At 41.9% G+C, this 18,258-nt stretch overlaps 2 protein-coding genes across 7 annotated transcripts in view; both read left to right on the forward strand.

Annotated features, from left to right (window-relative positions):
• Window positions 1-6,178, forward strand: part of nhlrc2 (NHL repeat containing 2) — a 41,953-nt gene extending 35,775 nt beyond the window's left edge. For all 6 annotated transcript variants that reach the window (XM_064321249.1, XM_064321252.1, XM_064321248.1 and 3 more), the window contains 2 exons: window positions 972-1,194; window positions 3,622-6,178. In XM_064321249.1, coding sequence (XP_064177319.1) covers window positions 972-1,194; window positions 3,622-3,878 — 480 coding nt within the window. In that variant the 3' untranslated portion in view covers window positions 3,879-6,178. The remainder of the gene's footprint in view (window positions 1-971; window positions 1,195-3,621) is intronic.
• Window positions 6,179-15,330: 9,152 nt separating this feature from the next.
• Window positions 15,331-17,745, forward strand: adrb1 (adrenoceptor beta 1). The gene has a single exon (XM_064321253.1). The coding sequence runs from the start codon at window positions 15,467-15,469 to the stop codon at window positions 16,655-16,657; it is 1,191 nt and encodes a 396-aa protein (XP_064177323.1). The 5' UTR covers window positions 15,331-15,466; the 3' UTR covers window positions 16,658-17,745.
• Window positions 17,746-18,258: the final 513 nt, after the last annotated feature.

Below are 18,258 nucleotides of genomic sequence, written 5' to 3' on the forward strand. Positions count from 1 at the left end.
GATTTAAAAAAACAAATGTGTGATGCATTCAATCACCATTTTATTTTGGCTGGTTATTTATTTGAGAATACAGCGATGATGGAAATGTAGATCCTACGCTGCTTATGTGCTCACTGCCACTTCATAAAGGCTTGCTAGCCAGCTAGCTTGCTAAAGTGAACCAAATATGTTAGCTAGCTCGCCGCTTGATAATGAGATTGATAAACACAGTAGTCGTATAAACGCATTTAATTAAAACTTTCACTAAATATATACCTTTTGCGCAATCGAATCTGTGCAGTCAAGTCTGCAGTGGAGAATATTAATGAGGCACGAGTGACAAACGTCTTATTACAGAAGTAGCGCGTCAGCTGCTGCAGTTCACACTTGTATTAGAGCTCCCTCTACTGGATAATTCTAGTAAATAGCAATTACAACGTTCGAACAGACAAGTACAGATAAATAATCATTGTTTTTTTGTTTATTATACTTATTAAAATATCGGGACACATCGGCGGCATAACTGCCAATCCCGATGTCGTCAAAAAAGTCAAATAATGGCCGATATATCGGCCAAACCGATATATCGGTCGGGCTCTACTTCACATCAGTTAGCTAGATAAAAACTTAGTATCCTGAGTTAGCCAAGACTGCATCGTACTGCTAGCTGGCTGGCTAGCTAGTTTTTGCTCATTGGATCTCTCTCGCAAGCTACTTTCATTTGCGTGCGCTGTCCATTGGACCTCTCTCACAGGGTTTCAGTTGCCCTCACTGGCTAACTAGATCTCTCTCGTGCAAAATGGTTTCCTCTCGTGTTTTTTTGACCGCTTTTGTCCACAGCAGCGCCTCATACATATCTCCGTTTTCTTTCTTCCTCTTTTCATCTTTTGTTCTTTTTTCCTGTCTTTCTCCCCAATCTGCTCCCCCTTTCTCACTCTTTCTCCATCTTTCTGTCTCTCTCTCTCTCTCCCTCTTCCTTCATCTCTACTCAGCTACCAGTCATGGCCCAAGATGTACCGGACGCGCCGACTGCATCGTCCGCCGCCGCAGCCCCAAGGAAGATTCCCAAATTGCCCAAATCTGCCGCCAGGGTGGAGGCACCAACGCTGGCAGTGTCCCCAGGCCAGACCGTGTGCGTGGACCTGGTCCTGTCCTTGCCGGACGGCACCAAGCTGACCCAGGAAGCACCCAGTTTCTGGGCCATGTCCTCAGAAGGTAACCCAGCAACCAGAGCGGCTCAGTGCTCTTACTGAACTTGCCTTGCTCGCTCGCTGAGAGAAGTCTGCTCGAGTGGCGCTCGGCTGGCGGCGAAGGACGTGGCCGACCAGCGGCCTCGCGCTGGGGGGGGGGGGGCGTACCGAGCACCATGTCCTAAGAAGGAAGCTGTTCTGGACATGTTCAAGGCCCTGCACATTCAGTACATGCATTTGCATTGTTTATGGCAGAGAGCTCAGCTGAGACTTATTCACAGTGCCACCATGACATTTTATCAATGCAGGAGCCGTGTCATAACACCACAGCAAGGCTGTGAGAACATTACACGGCAGTACGTTTATGGTCGGCTGGCGTGTTAGGAGTGTATATACGAAAGTCAACGATGGTAGGATTGTGGGGACCTGTAGAGGCTGTAATGCAGTTACATGGCATTAAAGTGAATGTTGTTGCCATCTACAGGGCGTTAATCTCAGACTCTTGTACTATTGTAGTCATAGAGCTAAATCCGTTTCAATAATGATTTGCTCAATTCCTGGTTAATGTTAGCATTAGTGTTAGCGCCATTGTTAGCCTTAATGTTACCTTTTTGTACCATTATCGTTTATGTTAAACTTTATTTGTGCCTGTAAATTTAGTAATTGCTGTGATCAGTATTATGGTGCCAGACAGTGGAGCAGGGCGGATTAGTGGCGACATCGGTTACTGGTGACGTATCCCTGAGCCAATCAAATGCATTTTTGGGCACCCTGTCTTCCTCAGATCGTAAATGAGATGCTTGCTGAAAGATTATATCCTGCCCCACCTGATAATATTTGTTGACTTTATTTTTTTTTTTTGAGGGGGGGAGGGGGCAGCTTGGCCATCTTGCATATACTGAAAAAAAAAAACAAGATATAATTTTTTCTCTTCCATGCGGTATTCCCCCTGGGGTGCTGGGCTGTGTCCCGTTCCCACTGTCTCTGACAGAGTGCTGGGTGCACACATTTCAAGTGCACCAGGGGCACCGCGACACCGTTTCTGAAAGTGCAGCAGAACCTCATGCAGCTCGACTCAGGAGAGTCACGGGGTGTGACTGTTGGGTCCCACAGGAATATAAACTATCTGATCCATATAAGCTTTTCTGCAGGGCGTGCCGATTGTGCTGGTCCCTGCTGTATAAAGGAATGGCCAATGAGCTTCCCTGCGCCGAGACTACAGCAGATCCAATAAAAGATATCCTGCGGTGCAATGCATTGTAATTCTGTGTCATCGTAATTCTTGACCTGTGGTCCACGAACCGTTCTTTCCGCAGTGTTCCCATTAGAGAGCTGGTATTTTGTGCTTTTTTCTGCATGGTCTTCCTGTGTGGGCAGTCTGGAAACAATGCCCTTGAGAGAAATGTACACACTTGTTATTAACATTGATGGTTTTACTGAGCTTTTGTGTATGCTGTCTGCGGAATACTGTTGGAACAAAAATAATTTTTGAATGCTTCTCAAAACTATCATATCCATATCTGATATTTTTACTGCTAGCTTTGCTGCTTTTTTGTGCTTCTAGCCAGCCAACTGTACACTAGCATTTAGTCCATTTAGTGGGCTGTCAATCAAAATTGAACTTGTGAATATTCATTACCAAAGGACCACACCTCCTCATTTCCCCAGCTGCCCTGTTCAGAAAGTACTTTCCATAAATTTTACTTCTTAGGGCAGACCCGGCACTAGCTCAAGTTGACGAGGAGGGCACTTGAAAACGGAAGTGAGGTTCAAATTTTTGTATTCACCATAGCAAACACGCATCCTGGTCAATCATATACTACATATTTCCACTGGTTGCGTTAACACTGGATTTGGCCTTTTTATGCAGAAAAAAGAAATTTGGGGGGAAAAAATACAATGTGTTGTTCAAAAGTAGATATTACAAAGTATTTTGTAAAAGATTACTGTGGCCAATGACCCTGACTTGAACCACAGCAAACCAATTACTTCTGTTTCTTTGAGCCAATCGTCTTTCACTGTCTGACATTTGTGTTTATTGGTCATAATATTTACACAGCTGAGCATTGCAAGACTCAAAGCGAAAGCACTTCATTTGAATGAAAAGTCCAAAACAAGATGTCTCCCTCTAGCTTGCTCGCTCAATGTGTGTAAATTAAAACAGAAATTGCCCCTTGGGTTTTTTAATATTATTAGCTTGTTTGGCAAAAATTTGTTTTGATGAGAACGCCATAACATAATTACTACAGCCCTCTAATCCTGCTATTTCTTCCCGCTTCTGTTACATGTCTCATATTAAAATTATGAACAAGGGGGCACAAAATACTTCTGAGGAGGCATTGCCGGCTTTTGCTCCCTCACGGTGCCGGGACAGTCACAGTGTCTTTAACTAATTTGTGTAATGAGTACTGATCTTTGTCCTCAATAGTGTCACCTCTCTGTTCTCCTGCAGGTAACGAGTGGCTGCTCAAGGGTCAGTGCCCAATCGGAGACATCGTAGATGTTTCCCGACCCCTGACCATCACGGCCACGGTCCCGTCTAACGTGCAGTCGCCTGACCCCACCCTGACCGTGGACGCCTACGTGTACTTCTGCAGCGCTGGGGGCGGGGCCTGCATGATGAGGGCGGTGTCTTTCAGGCAGCCCCTGAGCATCGACCACGCCCCCAAAGACGGTGTGGTCAGCGTGACCATGTCTCACTCCTTCTGACCATTGCGGTGTCTTGAGCGGAGCCAAACACCACCCCACCCCCCTGGGCTTTGCAGCCTACACGCATCACTCGTTTGGCCACGGGCAGCACACACAACATACCGCCAGAAATGTTAACTCTTTGCTTTGCCATTTGACTGCTGTGCAGAAACACAAGGATTCCAGTCTGTCCGGTTTGATGCCCACGTGTCAGGTGAAAGGTTGACACGTCGGCACAGCATGTGGATTTCCTGGGGCCCCCACATTCTCAGGGGTTGCAGTTGCGTGTTTTTTTTTTTTTTTTACCAAAGGACCCCCGTGCTTCTTAGTGACTCTATATAACTGAGGGACAGTCAAAAGCCCCAGGAACAGGACAGTTTATGTTTATTACTTATTTGGATGCTACTGACTTTCATTATGCATTATTTGATAACCCAGTGCTCATTGTTGCATAAAATCGTCCTGGCAGTCAGTAGGGTACCCGCTAGAAAATTGATCTTCATTTCTGGTCCTGGAGAGCTGCGGAGTCAGCTGGTTTTTGTTTTCACCTTAATATCAGCAATCAGTTCAGGCCCAAGAAACCAGGTGAAGTGAGTTACCTTTGTAATCGACTGCTTTAATTGATAAATTAAGTGCCAAATAGGAATAAAAGCCCTCAGACCATGCGGCCCTCCAGGACCAGGAATGAAGGTGACTGCACGCGAGTTCCCTTTTGGCCTTAGCATCGCATGCCTGCAGTCTGCCTGCCAGATGCACAGGATGTGTTCTCTGACGCAATGACTGCGTAGCTCAGCTGGTGGGCCGCAGAGTGAAAGCTGGCGACACCTGCATTTGCGAGTTTCAGCGGAGAGCATGTAGCGGTCTGCCTGCTCAAATTCACCGAAGACCTCGCTGTGACTGAATGTGCTTACACTTGCAATTGGGCTTTCAAAATGGAGAAATTAAAAAGTGAACGAAAAGAAGTGCTTTTAATACCTTCTAAGTACGTTTGATGTAATGCAGTTGATGCTTCCTATAAACAACACTGTGCACTGTTTTGTTCATTTCTTTTGAAGAAGTTTGGTGCCTTTGAGGGGGGTGGGGGATTGTGTCGGGTATTGAAAGATGTCTTCACAGTAATTAGTCACAAGGGGTGGGGTAGGGTGGTGTACAGTTTAGGGGTCACATTTCCATGGGGCCTTTGGCTGGTCCTCCTGTCTAAAACGTTTCCTCTGTTTACATCAGAATTTACATGGTTTTGGCCTCTCGTCCACTCTGGATACCCGGAGCTGTGGACAGACCTTACCAGACTCAGTCATACTCTGAGATCTGGACAGACTGTTCTAGGGTCAGCTTTTACCTCATTGTCAGATGAGACCAATGTGTGTGCAAGCACAGAACAAAGTGCCTGAGACTGACCTGAGAACAGTCTTCTGCGTGCTAAGAGCTTTTCTTCTGTGTTGTCTTCTTGCCGTGTTAATGTGTATTAAATCTAATGCAGGGTCCCCATGAAGCCTTCATAAAATTTAATGGTATAAATTATTTTATTTTTGGCCGTTCAGGGACTTTTACTTATAACCAGTTGGTTGCTGGTTCAAGTCCTAGGTTTTGCAATGGAATATGAAAAAATTGTAATATTTGTTACGATAAAATTAGGACCTTGGGGAATCTCTTAAATTGTGTGATGTGATACTGTTTTTTGTTTTCTTTGTTTATGTACGTACTGTGGGTATTATACCATAATGTAGGCATGTTATCTTGGTTTTATTTTGTTTCATTTCTTTAGTTGTGTGAATTTTAGGCAGACTAGCAAAGTTTTTCTGCCTACAATGGCTACACCTGAAATTGAAACTACACCTACACATGTTTTTGTTTCGTATCCTCATCAAATTCATGTTGATTTCCTCCTGCATACGATTAAAAGAATCAGGGGAGGTAGTCCTCTACAAGTTTTGGATTCAGGGAAGATTTTGGTTTAACAGAAAATGAGTTTAATCCTGCAAAGAATGTGGGTTCTCAAGTTTTCTGTTGAGTTGAGTTCTTGGTTATTATTATGCCCTCTCCAATACTGTAGGTCATCATGTCTCCCTGTAAGATGTGCTCTGGCACCTGAGAGATTACTTAAATATTTATTGTAATATGTGCTTTACCTAGATTTGGATATTAATATCTGATGTACTGGCAGGCACTATGCTGAATACTGTAACATTCATTGCTATTTGCACCTGCTTTTATATTCACTGAACTCAAAGTTTTTAAAAGAAGTGTGCACATTCTTACTAAAATTATGAAATTCTGCACTTTTTGCAGTGTAATAATAAAGCTTGTATTTTATCTGTAAAGTGCTGTCTGAACTGCATGTCCTGTTTTCATGAGTGACTGAGTGTTAGTTTGATGAGACACTAAGAAACCAGACTATATTTCCCACAGTATCTTCAGTATTTTTTATAAGTTCAGAGAAAATCAATGCTTGCTGCTAGTTTTCAAATGGAAAATGGCTTTTATATACAGGGAATCTACCAGACAATGCAGTTTTTTCCCACGATGATATTTTACAACAAGGCATACTTGCCTGTAAAATTTGTAAACTTATTTGCAATGAAGCAGAAACTGCTTAATTGCTGGGATGCTAAGTTACTGAGCGCTGTGGGAAAAAAATTCTGAAAACACTTGGAGGCAGAGAATTGATTTTGAAACTCATAATCAATATAATGGTCTTGTGACAGTCCCTGCAGGGCAAGGCCAGAACCCGAGATGGTAACAGGTAGATTCTGACAGTCCCTGCAGGGCAAGGCCAGAACCTGGGATGGTAACAGGTAGATTCTGACAGTCCCTGCAGGGCAAGGCCAGAACCCGAGATGGTAACAGGTAGATTCTGACAGTCCCTGCAGGGCAAGGCCAGAACCTGAGATGGTAACAGGTAGATTCTGACAGTCCCTGCAGGGCAAGGCCAGAACCTGAGATGGTAACAGGTAGATTCTGACAGTCCCTGCAGGGCAAGGCCAGAACCTGGGATGGTAACAGGTAGAAAAGGGGCGTCTGGGATGCCAAGGCCCAGATGGAGCTTATGTTCTGCACTCTCACCAGCACTGACAGTGAGTTGAGTTTGTGTGGCCCTGGGAGATCCTGATCTGCTCATTTATTGTTAATAGTGGGTTGTTTCCCAACTAGAACCGTATTACTTTTGAAGTTTACACTGTCGTATAACTCTTTGGTGCATTCTGATGCCTGGGGAATATCTGACATTTCTGAGGTAGTGAAAATATTTAGAGGAATCCGAATCTTATGATTTGGTTTGTTGGTCTCGTATACAGTCGACTGGCTGCTCTCTCGGCCAATCGAAGGCCTTCAGTCTGAGCAGCAGTTCATTTGGTTTCACAAATGTTTTGAAACACTGTCCTTATGCCCCTCTGTACTTATTTTTGTTACAGATAATATCTTAATCAATTAAGACCTGACTGATCTCACTTGTCAATGATTGAATTGATTTTATAATGTAACTACTTTCTGAAGGAATCCTTTGCCTCGTAGCGCAATAAAGAGAAGCATTGCTTGATCTGACTGATTAGAATTCCAGGGGTGTGATTTTAATACATTTATTCACAACCTTCACAGTTAGAGCTGATATCATGTGTCTTGAAGAAGGTAAATTCTCCCTCAGTGAAGAAAAGCATTTTATTAAGAACAAGTAGGTCATTACAATTCAAGGGTGGCTCTCGTAGCTGGAATGAAAAAAGTGGACTCAGGGTGGCCCCACAGGCTTTATTGAATGTATGGAGGAACAGCAAATGGAGGAACACATTTCTCATACCTTACTGATGTGTCTTCAGGTGCATTGGAGTGTAATTTGAGCAGGGTGATGGTGGCACATGTGTCTACTGGGGCTGATGTAGATTTTTGGGAAGGGTGATACCCGGCTATAGATAGTGTTGGTACTCTATGGGGACATCAGCACGAAGGATAGAGAGATTAACTTAAATGGCAAAAGGCTGATTAAAAGGTAGCTCAAACAATAGCAAGGTCTTCTCCCTAAGATGAGGAAGTACATGCCCTCATAAACTACACCAGATTAAAGTTTATCAGGATCAATAGGTTCTGCTAAAGAAACAGTCTATTGTACAGAGTGCAGGAGCCAAGCTTTTTAAGTGCTCCATTTTAACCATGTCACATTTAACTGAATTTATTTATTATACTGAATTGTATACTTGTGTATAAACGCTTAATATTAATTATACGACACTTGTATTGTACTTGTATAAACAGATAAGCGAATAGCATTCAAGAATTAGATTTTTAAAATAAAATGGATATCTTGAAAATTTCTATTCATCACCCAGGGCAAGGGGATTTCAGGTCCAAAACCCAAGTCTGTTAAGTCTGAAATGTAGCTAATGCTGTTAGAACACTGGCCTGACTGTAAAAGTGTCTTTGTTAGATGTTATCCATGTTAACTAGCATACTACCTAATAAACATTTTGTGACAATTATTTTTAACTGTTGAGGGTCCATGATTACTGAACATATAGGTAGCATAGGCACGTTTGTCATTTCTCTATGTAAGGGTGAAGAAATTGAAAAAACCTGCTCAGCTGAGCAAAGCAAAAAGACAGTCTGTAATTGAAGGTCACACTTTAAGACCAATCACAAGAACTTTGCAAGTGTCTGTAATTGCTGTGGCTAAGACCATCAAACTATTTGAAGAAAGTAGCACTTGTGAGGATCGATCAAGGTCAGGAAGGCCAAAGGTATCCTCAGAATGGGAGAACAACTTGATTTGAGTCTGCAAATCTAGTGACTAACTGCCCCTGAAATACAAGCTCTAAGTACAAATGTTTTAACATCAACTGTTCAGAGGAGGTTATGTGAAGCCAGTCTAACTGGAAGAATCACTACAAAGATCACTGTTAAGACTGCCAGGGCCAAAAAAAAAAACACAGAAAATGGACGTTTCAGGAGTGGAAGCCGGTCTTGCAGGCCGGTAAAACTTTACACATTTTGGTCCAGCCACAAGGTATTTGTAAGATGCAGAGGATAAAAAGTGCATATGACCTGCGTGTAGGGTTCCTACTGAAAAGCATGGAGGAGGCAGCATCATAGTCTGAGGTTGCTTTGCTAGTGACAGAGTTGGTGATCTTAGCCTATCAGAGCATACTTCAGAAGCATGCCATTCTATCAGGGTTATGGCTATTTGGACAGTACTTTATTCTTCAGCAAGACAATGGCCTGAAACACACCTCAAAGTTGTATAAGAACTATCTGACAAAAAGAAAATGAAGATTATCCAAAACTAATGGCCAGGGCTTCCCAGTCTCCACACCTGTAGAATATATGGAATGTATGGAATGAACTGGACAGAAGAGTTGAATCAAAGCAACCTATAAGTGCCATACATCTCTGGGAATTGCTGTAGAAAGCTGGGGGTACATGACTGGTGATTTCCTGCTGAAGCTTGTTGAGCAAATGCCTTGCAAGGGCAAGCAATTCAAGATTTATTGACAATTAAAAATTTTCTTGAACATTGTTTTGATTGTTATTGTGTTTTGTTCCTATTGTCATGTGTTTTCATTTTCAAGAATCTTCGGTAAATTATAGTGTAAAATATTGTCTATTATGAGAAAACCTTGTTTCCAGGAAGTGTACTCAGAGTTTTGACTGGTATAGTATATTTTATAGATGTCGCAGGTGATTCATCCTTGTTTTTTGTCTCAACAGGGACCGTATATTTATATTTAGCTTTTTAAAGAGAAAACCGACTAACCAAAAAAAACTCACAAACCACGGCTTAGGCCAATGTAGTGACTAAGCGAGCAGTTAAAAACAAGCTATTAACCCTGAAAATGGTAGGACACATGAAGTGTGTTTCTGCTGCGTGAGTCTCCTGCTAGAGATTTCTGTATTAGGTTCTCTGACTGACAGCCCTATTAACCCACACGACTCAAGGACTTCACAAGAGCCCATGGAGTCAATGCAAGACACGCACAATCAAGTGTTTCTCTGTGAAAGTGTACACTCCAGCCAGCACTTTTTAATAATGCCATACGTCCTGGAGTCTGTAGCATGAGTTGGCAAAGTAAAATTGGGGCCGACACAAATAGAATGTGAGTTAAATTGAAGCACACCAAAGTCAGCATTGTTAATTTGAGGCGCATTGGAAATTTAAATGGTCAGTTTATGTTAAGAGGCATGAATAGTCACCATCTGTGCTGTCATGGTTAATGCTGATTTAAAGCAAAGCTGGGGATTACATCGATTGCACTGTCAATGGAACAGTTCAGCATTAGTTAAGGTGGATGTTAACTGGGACTTATAGTGTATACTTCTTATGGACAGACAGTATTGCTAACTTCTGAGCATAAAGTCAGAGGGTTTCCGGTTCGATCCCCTGCCCTGGGCGTGTCAAAGTGTCCCTGAGCAAGACACCTAACCCCCAATTGCTCCCAATGAGCTGTTTGGTACCTTGCATGGCAGCCTTTCACCATTGGTGTGTGAGTGTGTGTGAATGGGTGAATGAGAGACATCAATTGTAAAGCGCTTTGGATAAAAGCGCTATATAAATACAGTCCATTTACCATTTACCATAAACATACAACTTTTTAGATCACATTCGCTATTGCTGATGATTATCCAGAGGTGAATTGGTAAGGATTTTTTAGCAAGTTATAATTAAAAAATTCAGGCTGCAGTTGACAACACAATCAGCCGGACATAATTAAGTAGCATAAGCCCTAACTCTGGCTTGGTGAGCTGTTCTCCCTCATGTATGATTAGCATCATATAGGCTATAGATAGATACAGTGCCCTCCAAAATTATTCATTAGCGTTGTTATAGGCTATAGACAGATATTGCCTGCCAAAATTCTTCATACCATTAATGAAGACAAACAAAAATAGTACTTGCTGGAATTCATGATTACATTGACCTTAACAAGAGCCCCAGGACCTGTGCAAAACATCCCCTGAACATCAAAGGTCCACCACTGAATTTACGTATGACATTCTTCTCTGTACAACTATCCCTCTTTCAACACTATGTCTGCCACTGGCCAACAAGCTCCATTTTGGTCTCTGACCACAAGTCTAAGTTTCAATCCCATTTTGTAAGCTAGAATGTTTCTTTTTGTTTATTGCCCTCAACAGTGGCTTATTTTCCTTGCAACCCTTCCAAAAGCCTATTGGCATGGAAGTTGTGTCTGAGGGTATATTTGGAGACGTTGTATACCTAAGATGCAACCTTGTTTTGTAGATAACCTCCCGAACCATCTCCCTCAATGAGCATGGGAGCAAAATGCACGTGCATCCTCTACCAGGCAGATTTACCACTATTCTAATGGTTTTACATTTATGAATTATGGACCTTATAATGGGAAGTGGCATCCTTAGTTTTTTATTTATCTCCTGACTTGTGAAGATTAACAACCCTTTGTCTTGGTCCTGAGAATTAATTGGGTGCGTCCCATTACTTTTCACTCCTCACCTCCTTTCCTCCACTCCCCCACTACCACTTGTTTCCTACCCAGATCTATGAGGAGGAAAGGAGAGGTGGGGTCAGAGTTTGAAGCTGCTTCGCTCGTCTCCTCCAATATTGGGACACTTAAGGGAGGGAGGACACAAAGGTTGGTTCCCGGTGCACAGAGAATGCAAGGTGGTAGTGGAGGAAAGGAGGATGCATTTTTATAGTATTGGGACTCACTCCTTGTCTTCCCCCATGGTGATGGATGCCACATGGATTCTGCGTGTGTGTACCTTTCTATTGCCCAGGGAAACAGGCATGGGAGACCACAATGCAGTTCCCAGGATTGAGATGAACTTTTAAAAAGTAGTATGTTAATGCAAATTAATTTTAGTTTGATTTTATTTCAAATATTTAATAGGGGTGTCAAAGAATCTTATGTATTTTTGTAATAAAAAAATGAAAAAATTATCATATTCCTCAAACTAATTTCCAAGAAAGTATATTAGTATACATTAAAGTAATTTTAGCTTTTTTAAATTAACAGGGCCAAGAGTTGTCAGAGGGAGTTCGGAGAGATGAGGAACAGGCCCTGTTCAACTTCAGAGAGAACACGGGGATGCAACTGGAAATCCCATTCTCTACAGCAATAGTGTTCCTGCCTCTCCGGCCTGTTCCCGTTGTTATTTTAATAAGAAGCAATTATGCTTGTATCCGCTTGAACAGCTTCCTACCCAGAGAGTAACCTTTTTCTCCAGTGCTACTTGGATTTTGTATGAAAAGTAAAAACACTGGGCTTTTTTACCCTCTAGGATCAAATACTGTAAGCTATCGCTATTGTCGAGTTTGTTTTTAATTTTTAATTTATTGATTTTTTTGATAAAACTTTCTGGTTAAATACATATTCTGTGTATATCCTTTCAGCCACCACCTTGTTTGACCTGGTTTACACCTGCAACACAGAAATGCATATTCAAATGCACTTGCAATGCAAAAGCCTTATAGTAGCCTAGCCTTCCTTGTGTGCTTTTACCAAGTAGGCCTTACCTGTCACTTCAAAGTTGTGACGATATTGAATCTCACATGAAAGGATTTATGCTATAGTAATTTGTTTCCATAAAAATTACAGATGAAGAATACGCTACCACAGTTGTTGTTCAACAACTTCAGAGATTTTTCAATCAGAACAAAAAAAAACATTTTCCCCAATGTTCGTGGGTTATAAAAGATTATTTATTCCAGTACCAGAACTTGTGTAGCCAATCTTTGATAAAAGTATCGTAAAACATTGCTTCATAACCATGTCTGACAGATTGATATAAAAGATAAACAAATCACATTGTTTAAAACAAGTCCAAAGTAAGTAAGTCCAAAAATCTACAATATACATCAATGAAGAAAACCTCAAAGAAACTTAAGAAAATCTGTTACAGAGCTCTATGCAAGAATGTTCATTCGACACAGACATTAAATATTTGTTCTAAATACAAAAATAAAACAAGTTATCTTCTATCCTACACAAACTCAATTTTTCGTTTGTTGACTTTATTGTGTTAAATGAACTCTTGAAAAGCATAATGAATTTTTAAAAGGGAAGCATTTTGATCATTTTCTGATAAATCTGAGAAAACACAGTCGTAAAATAGATTTTATTTAAGGTGTAAGATCACAAATACGTGATTAGAATGTTCTTAACTGAACATCTAATGCAGGTGTAACAATCACTAGGCTACTGATAACTGAAATCAATGGAGTTCTAGAACACTAACTTAGAATTTTGGAAAACAAACCCATAGACTTAAGTTACAAATGCGCGTTCACTGAGCTATAGGCACTTTGATGAAGGCATTTCAGCTAAACACTAAATTCAAACTTTGCATTTTACTTTACCTGTATAATGCCTATGAAGTTACTTCATAAATTAAGAGTAGTGGATCTCTCTCGGGTGATTTCATTAAACTAAAGAGTCTGCACTTTCATCCAAGTGACACACCCCTTTTACAGTGTTTTTTGATTGCCAAAACACATTTCTTGAAATTATGCTCCATTTCCCAAAACTCTAAACACAAATGCATAACTGCACACTCATCTTCACAAACTTCAAACTTCCATGTCAAAACCAAACTCTCCACTCAAAACCATGTAATCTTACATCTAAACCAAACTTAGCCTTCAGACATCACACAAAAGCCATCAAATACACATACACTACAAAATAGCCATTACACACTGGTGAGATCAATTCAAAACTCTACCGTAAAAACCTGTTACTGCAATGAATAATGGCGCTTATGGTTTTCCCCCAGAACAACCTCTTTACATGATGAACACAATATAAAGACACAACACGTATAAATTTGCAAAATTTTTAATTCCTCAATGTACTGTAGTAAAATAAACTGAAACTGAGTGAAAAAGTAAATGTTCTGTAAAAATATGCAACTGATACATAAAGAACGTGGAATACAGTAAAATAATTCCATGTATTTACCAATATAAACCAATGAAAAAAAAACTTTTTGTACATAAAGAAAGAAATCACATTTATTCTGCCTCAGCATCCCGTCTCTGTGGGTCAGGCCACAGATTCTCATCAACATCACAGGCAATATTAGCCCCAGCCAGGCAGCAGGGGGAAAAAACCCCTTGCATGCCTTATCCACCCCTGGCAAGCCTCAACTGTAATATCTAAACAAGCCTCCTCCATGGCCTTGAGGAGGTGAACATGGATGTAGGGATCTCGGTCATAGACCTTCCACCGCCATGCCAAAAAAAAAATCCTCCATGGGGTTTAGGAAGGGAGAATATGCAGGTTGAAAGATGTTGCTGAATCTTGGGTTGTTCGTGAACCAGTCACAAACTAGAGCAGCCCGGTGGAAACTGACATTGCCCCAAATGACAACGTAGCATGGCTGCTCTGGTTGTGCTGGCTCCCTCTGGTCTAGTCCCTCTGGTATACATGATCTCGCAGACCATCAAGGAAAGACAGCAGATGCATGGTGTTGTATGGACCAAGGGTGGCATGGCGGTGGAGGACCCCTCGGTGGCTGATGGCAGCACACATGGTCACATTCCCTCCTTGCTGGCCAGGGACATTCACAATGGCCCGGTGGCCAGTTATGTTCCTCCCCCTTCTCCTCCTTTTGGTAAGATTACTGTAAATCCTGCTTCATCAACAAAGATGAGTTCATGAGTCTCTGGCATCAATATCAAAAATTCTCTACAAAAGAGATGAAACTCAGTACAGTAATGACTGCTCTGAAACATATTGCTATAATACACAAAAGTAGGCCATCATATAGCCTGTACTACAGTATATACTGCTGTAATACATAACTGTATTCAAATAATTGATACAGTGTGAAAAACCGTACTTGCACATATTCCAAGCGCTGGTATTTGACTCTGTCAAAGTTCCTTTCAAAAGGAACACGATAGAACACGAGAAAAACTGTAAAGTGCGGGAGTAGATGACGTTATCGCTTCCACTTTCCCATTGACTTGAAATAAGACTTTCAACAGCACTAGCTTACATTTGGTTACATCGCAGCGAAGCATTTCTTTACAAAATCAAGGTAATCGATTCTGAGACTTTATACTTGGTATAAACTGCTTACATCCTATAACGGTAAATTCAGGATTTTTTTCGTACTTTCCAAATTAAAATGGTTTCAGGTTTACAGCCCTTTAAGATTGACCCGTTTCTCCTTCTGATTCTCATGCGCGCAGGACTAGCCTACCTCTTATAACTGTGTAGCCTATATGACTACAGAGGGCTGTAAATCTAAATAAGTGAAATGCATCGACCTAAGTGATAATGCATATTCCTCATGAAATTGAATCCCGTGCGCATTCCGATGAAGAGTAATAACGCAATGCGGGTCCAAGACCCAGGTGACCATTACTGGGAGATGTGAAAGGTATTGTTTTCCCTTGCAGCGTTTTCAAGTTACCAACAAGCTGGTGAGGTACGGGAAGCTGACAGGAGCCGCCTCATTGGTTACAAAGCAAGATGATGTCATTCGTTTAATTGGTGTCCTGGCTGCTCCGCCCGGAATAGTGACAGACGGGCAGACTGACGGGAGTCCGGGGCTCACTGTCCCACACACAGTCGAGTCGGTGTGGAACGAACGGAAGCTGCATTCATGAGATCGGCTCTTTTCACGGAGTTTCGGCCACAATGGGAGACGGATCACCGTCAGTAGACTACAGCAATGTCTCGAAACGCGGGACAGTGGACCACAGCGCTCCGGGCGTCGGCATCTCCGAACAGTGGGTGATAGGCATGGGGATACTTATGGGAATTATTGTACTGATCATTGTGGTTGGAAATATTATGGTGATTGTCGCTATAGCCAAGAACCAGAGGCTACAGACTCTGACCAACGTATTCATCGTCTCACTCGCGTGTGCGGATCTGATCATGGGAGTAATAGTGGTTCCCTTCGGTGCCGTGCTGGTGGTCAAAGACGCTTGGCTGTACGGGTCTTTCTTTTGTGAGTTTTGGATTTCGGTGGACGTCCTGTGCGTTACCGCCAGCATCGAGACGCTCTGCGTGATTGCCATTGACAGGTATATCGCCATTACCTCTCCGTTCCGCTACCAAAGTTTGCTCACGAAAGCGCGGGCAAAGGGCATAGTTTGTGTGGTGTGGGCTATTTCAGCGCTGGTCTCGTTTCTCCCGATCTTGATGCACTGGTCGAGGGACGACGAAGAGACCTCCTGCTATGACAACCCCGAGTGCTGTGACTTTGTCACCAACCAGGCTTATGCTATAGCCTCCTCTATAATATCTTTTTACATTCCTTTGGTGGTGATGATATTTGTTTACGCCAGAGTGTACCGGGAAGCGAAGAAACAGCTGAGGAAGATAGATAAATGTGAAGGACGGTTTCACAGTGGCCAGGGAGTTCCGAACGGAAAACCAAGCAGAAAAAAACCGTCTAAGATTTTGGCTTTGAAAGAGCAGAAGGCACTGAAAACGCTTGGCATCATCATGGGAACCTTCACTCTCTGCTGGCTACCTTTCTTCATCGTCAACGTGCTGCGCGTGTTTTGCAGTGAAGTGGTGGACAGGGACCTCTTCGTATTTCTAAACTGGTTGGGCTATGTCAATTCCGCTTTCAATCCCATAATTTACTGCAGGAGTCCCGACTTCCGAAAGGCTTTCAAAAGGCTACTCTGCTGCCCACGACAAGCTGACCGAAGGCTGCACGTGAGCTCCTGCGACCTGTCACGCTGCTCCGGGGGTTTCATTAACTCCATGGACCTCAACATGATCGGCACCTGGTCTGAGTGCAATGGGCTGGAGAGCAGCGACTGCAGTCTGGAGAAAACTGCGAAACAGAGCCCCTCTGAATCGCAGCTGTAGCAAACGAAGTATCTTCTGTATAAGCGGACGTTTTACCTCTTTGTAAAAAGAAAAGAAAAAGTCAAAGATACTGGATGGGATCGAATTCTATACAGTGCAAAACTATACCTGTTGTTTAGATCCTCTAAGAATAGGCTAGTTAATGTTGTTCGAAGAATCGCTGACGCGTCTAAAAAAGAACAGAAGCTGAAAGGTTTTTGTCAAAGGCTCATAAGCCAACTGGAGATACAGACTAAAATTAAAGTTAACGGGCTGTGCGGCTGGCGAAAAATATGTAGCCAATAAAACCGTGCCTTTGAGAACGCTCTGTACGGACAACGGTCGACTGTGGGGCACAGACACATACAACGTTGTAAATATAATGAAGTCATTATAGGCTATGGGTTCAATAATGAATGTTTGACTCATGGCTACAAAATGTGCACATTGCACAGATAGACATTGTTTACATTAAACATGCTTGTTAACGTGTGCCCTAAAATGTTAATTTGGTACTTTGTAAAGTATGGGGCTGGAAGGTGAGGTAGGCCTATGTCATCCGTCTTGATCAATGAAAAATAATCTATATTATTTATTAAACTGGAACCGTGAGATGTGCATTCCGTATTTTAAGCATCTCTTGCTTATTACTGGCCGAAGTGAAGCTTGCCTTTCTCTGTTGTTTTAAAGCAGGCGGAAAATAAACGCCCCATACTATCTCTTTTTGATTAAAAAATATTGGTTTATATATTTCAACAATCGCTTGTGGAAGGTGGTCGCTATCTATTATATAGGCTATGTGAACTCTTAAAATAAATATGGTATAGTCTATATGTTTTTGACCCTTCCCCTTTATGTTCAAGTTTGTGTGAAAGAGGAAGTGCAACACTTGTTCGTTCAGTGATTGCGAGTAGTTTCCTGGCTTCGTGAAAATGAATGTATAGGCTATGTGACCTCTGTCTCTTCTCTCTATTCCACCTGCAGTTTTGTCTGTTTTATGACTCACTTGAAATATTATATAACGGCTGTCCAGCTGATCAATGTGCAATAAAGTGTCCTAACAGGTTGAAATGTGAGCACAGTAAAACTCATTTGTATAATTATTCCCATTTTCCGTCCTCTCGTGTTTTTTGTTTGTTGGTATGTTTGTTTGTTTTTAAAATATATCGTTAATTGTGTTATGTTTATTTCAAAACGATTCGACTAGCGCTCGACTATTGGACTACACGTTCCCGTATTGCTGGTACGAAAAAGTTTACAAACCGCTTTGATCCAAACCGCCTGTTTTAATCTTTAAAGCGGTGGTGCAAATACTCTGACAGTAGCCTATGACTACTTTGAGGTTGCTCAAATAGACCGAAATGAATGTTAAGTGTAGGCTACATTCAAATAGGTTAGATAGGATCACTAAAAACAGCATAACCTAATTAGCCACAGTGCAGCAGGACATTTTTCATGTGTAGCTACTTTGTTTCAGTCAGCTAACATGACGAACATCGTGCTGTAGAATTGGACAGAGTTGGTTTTCACTGGAAGAGTAAATTCGAATAAAGCCGCGTTTCCACCAAAATAAGTGGCGAGAATATCAATCGGATCAAATAAATCGATTGTTTTCTCTTTAG

The sequence above is a fragment of the Anguilla rostrata genome, chromosome 2 (assembly GCF_018555375.3).
Source record: "Anguilla rostrata isolate EN2019 chromosome 2, ASM1855537v3, whole genome shotgun sequence".
In the NCBI taxonomy this organism is placed as follows: Eukaryota; Metazoa; Chordata; class Actinopteri; order Anguilliformes; family Anguillidae; genus Anguilla; species Anguilla rostrata.

Coding starts and splice junctions, on each gene's coding strand:
- adrb1 (XM_064321253.1), top strand. CDS start 15,467: ATGGGAGACGGATCACCGTCAGTAGACTACAGCAATGTCTCGAAACGC.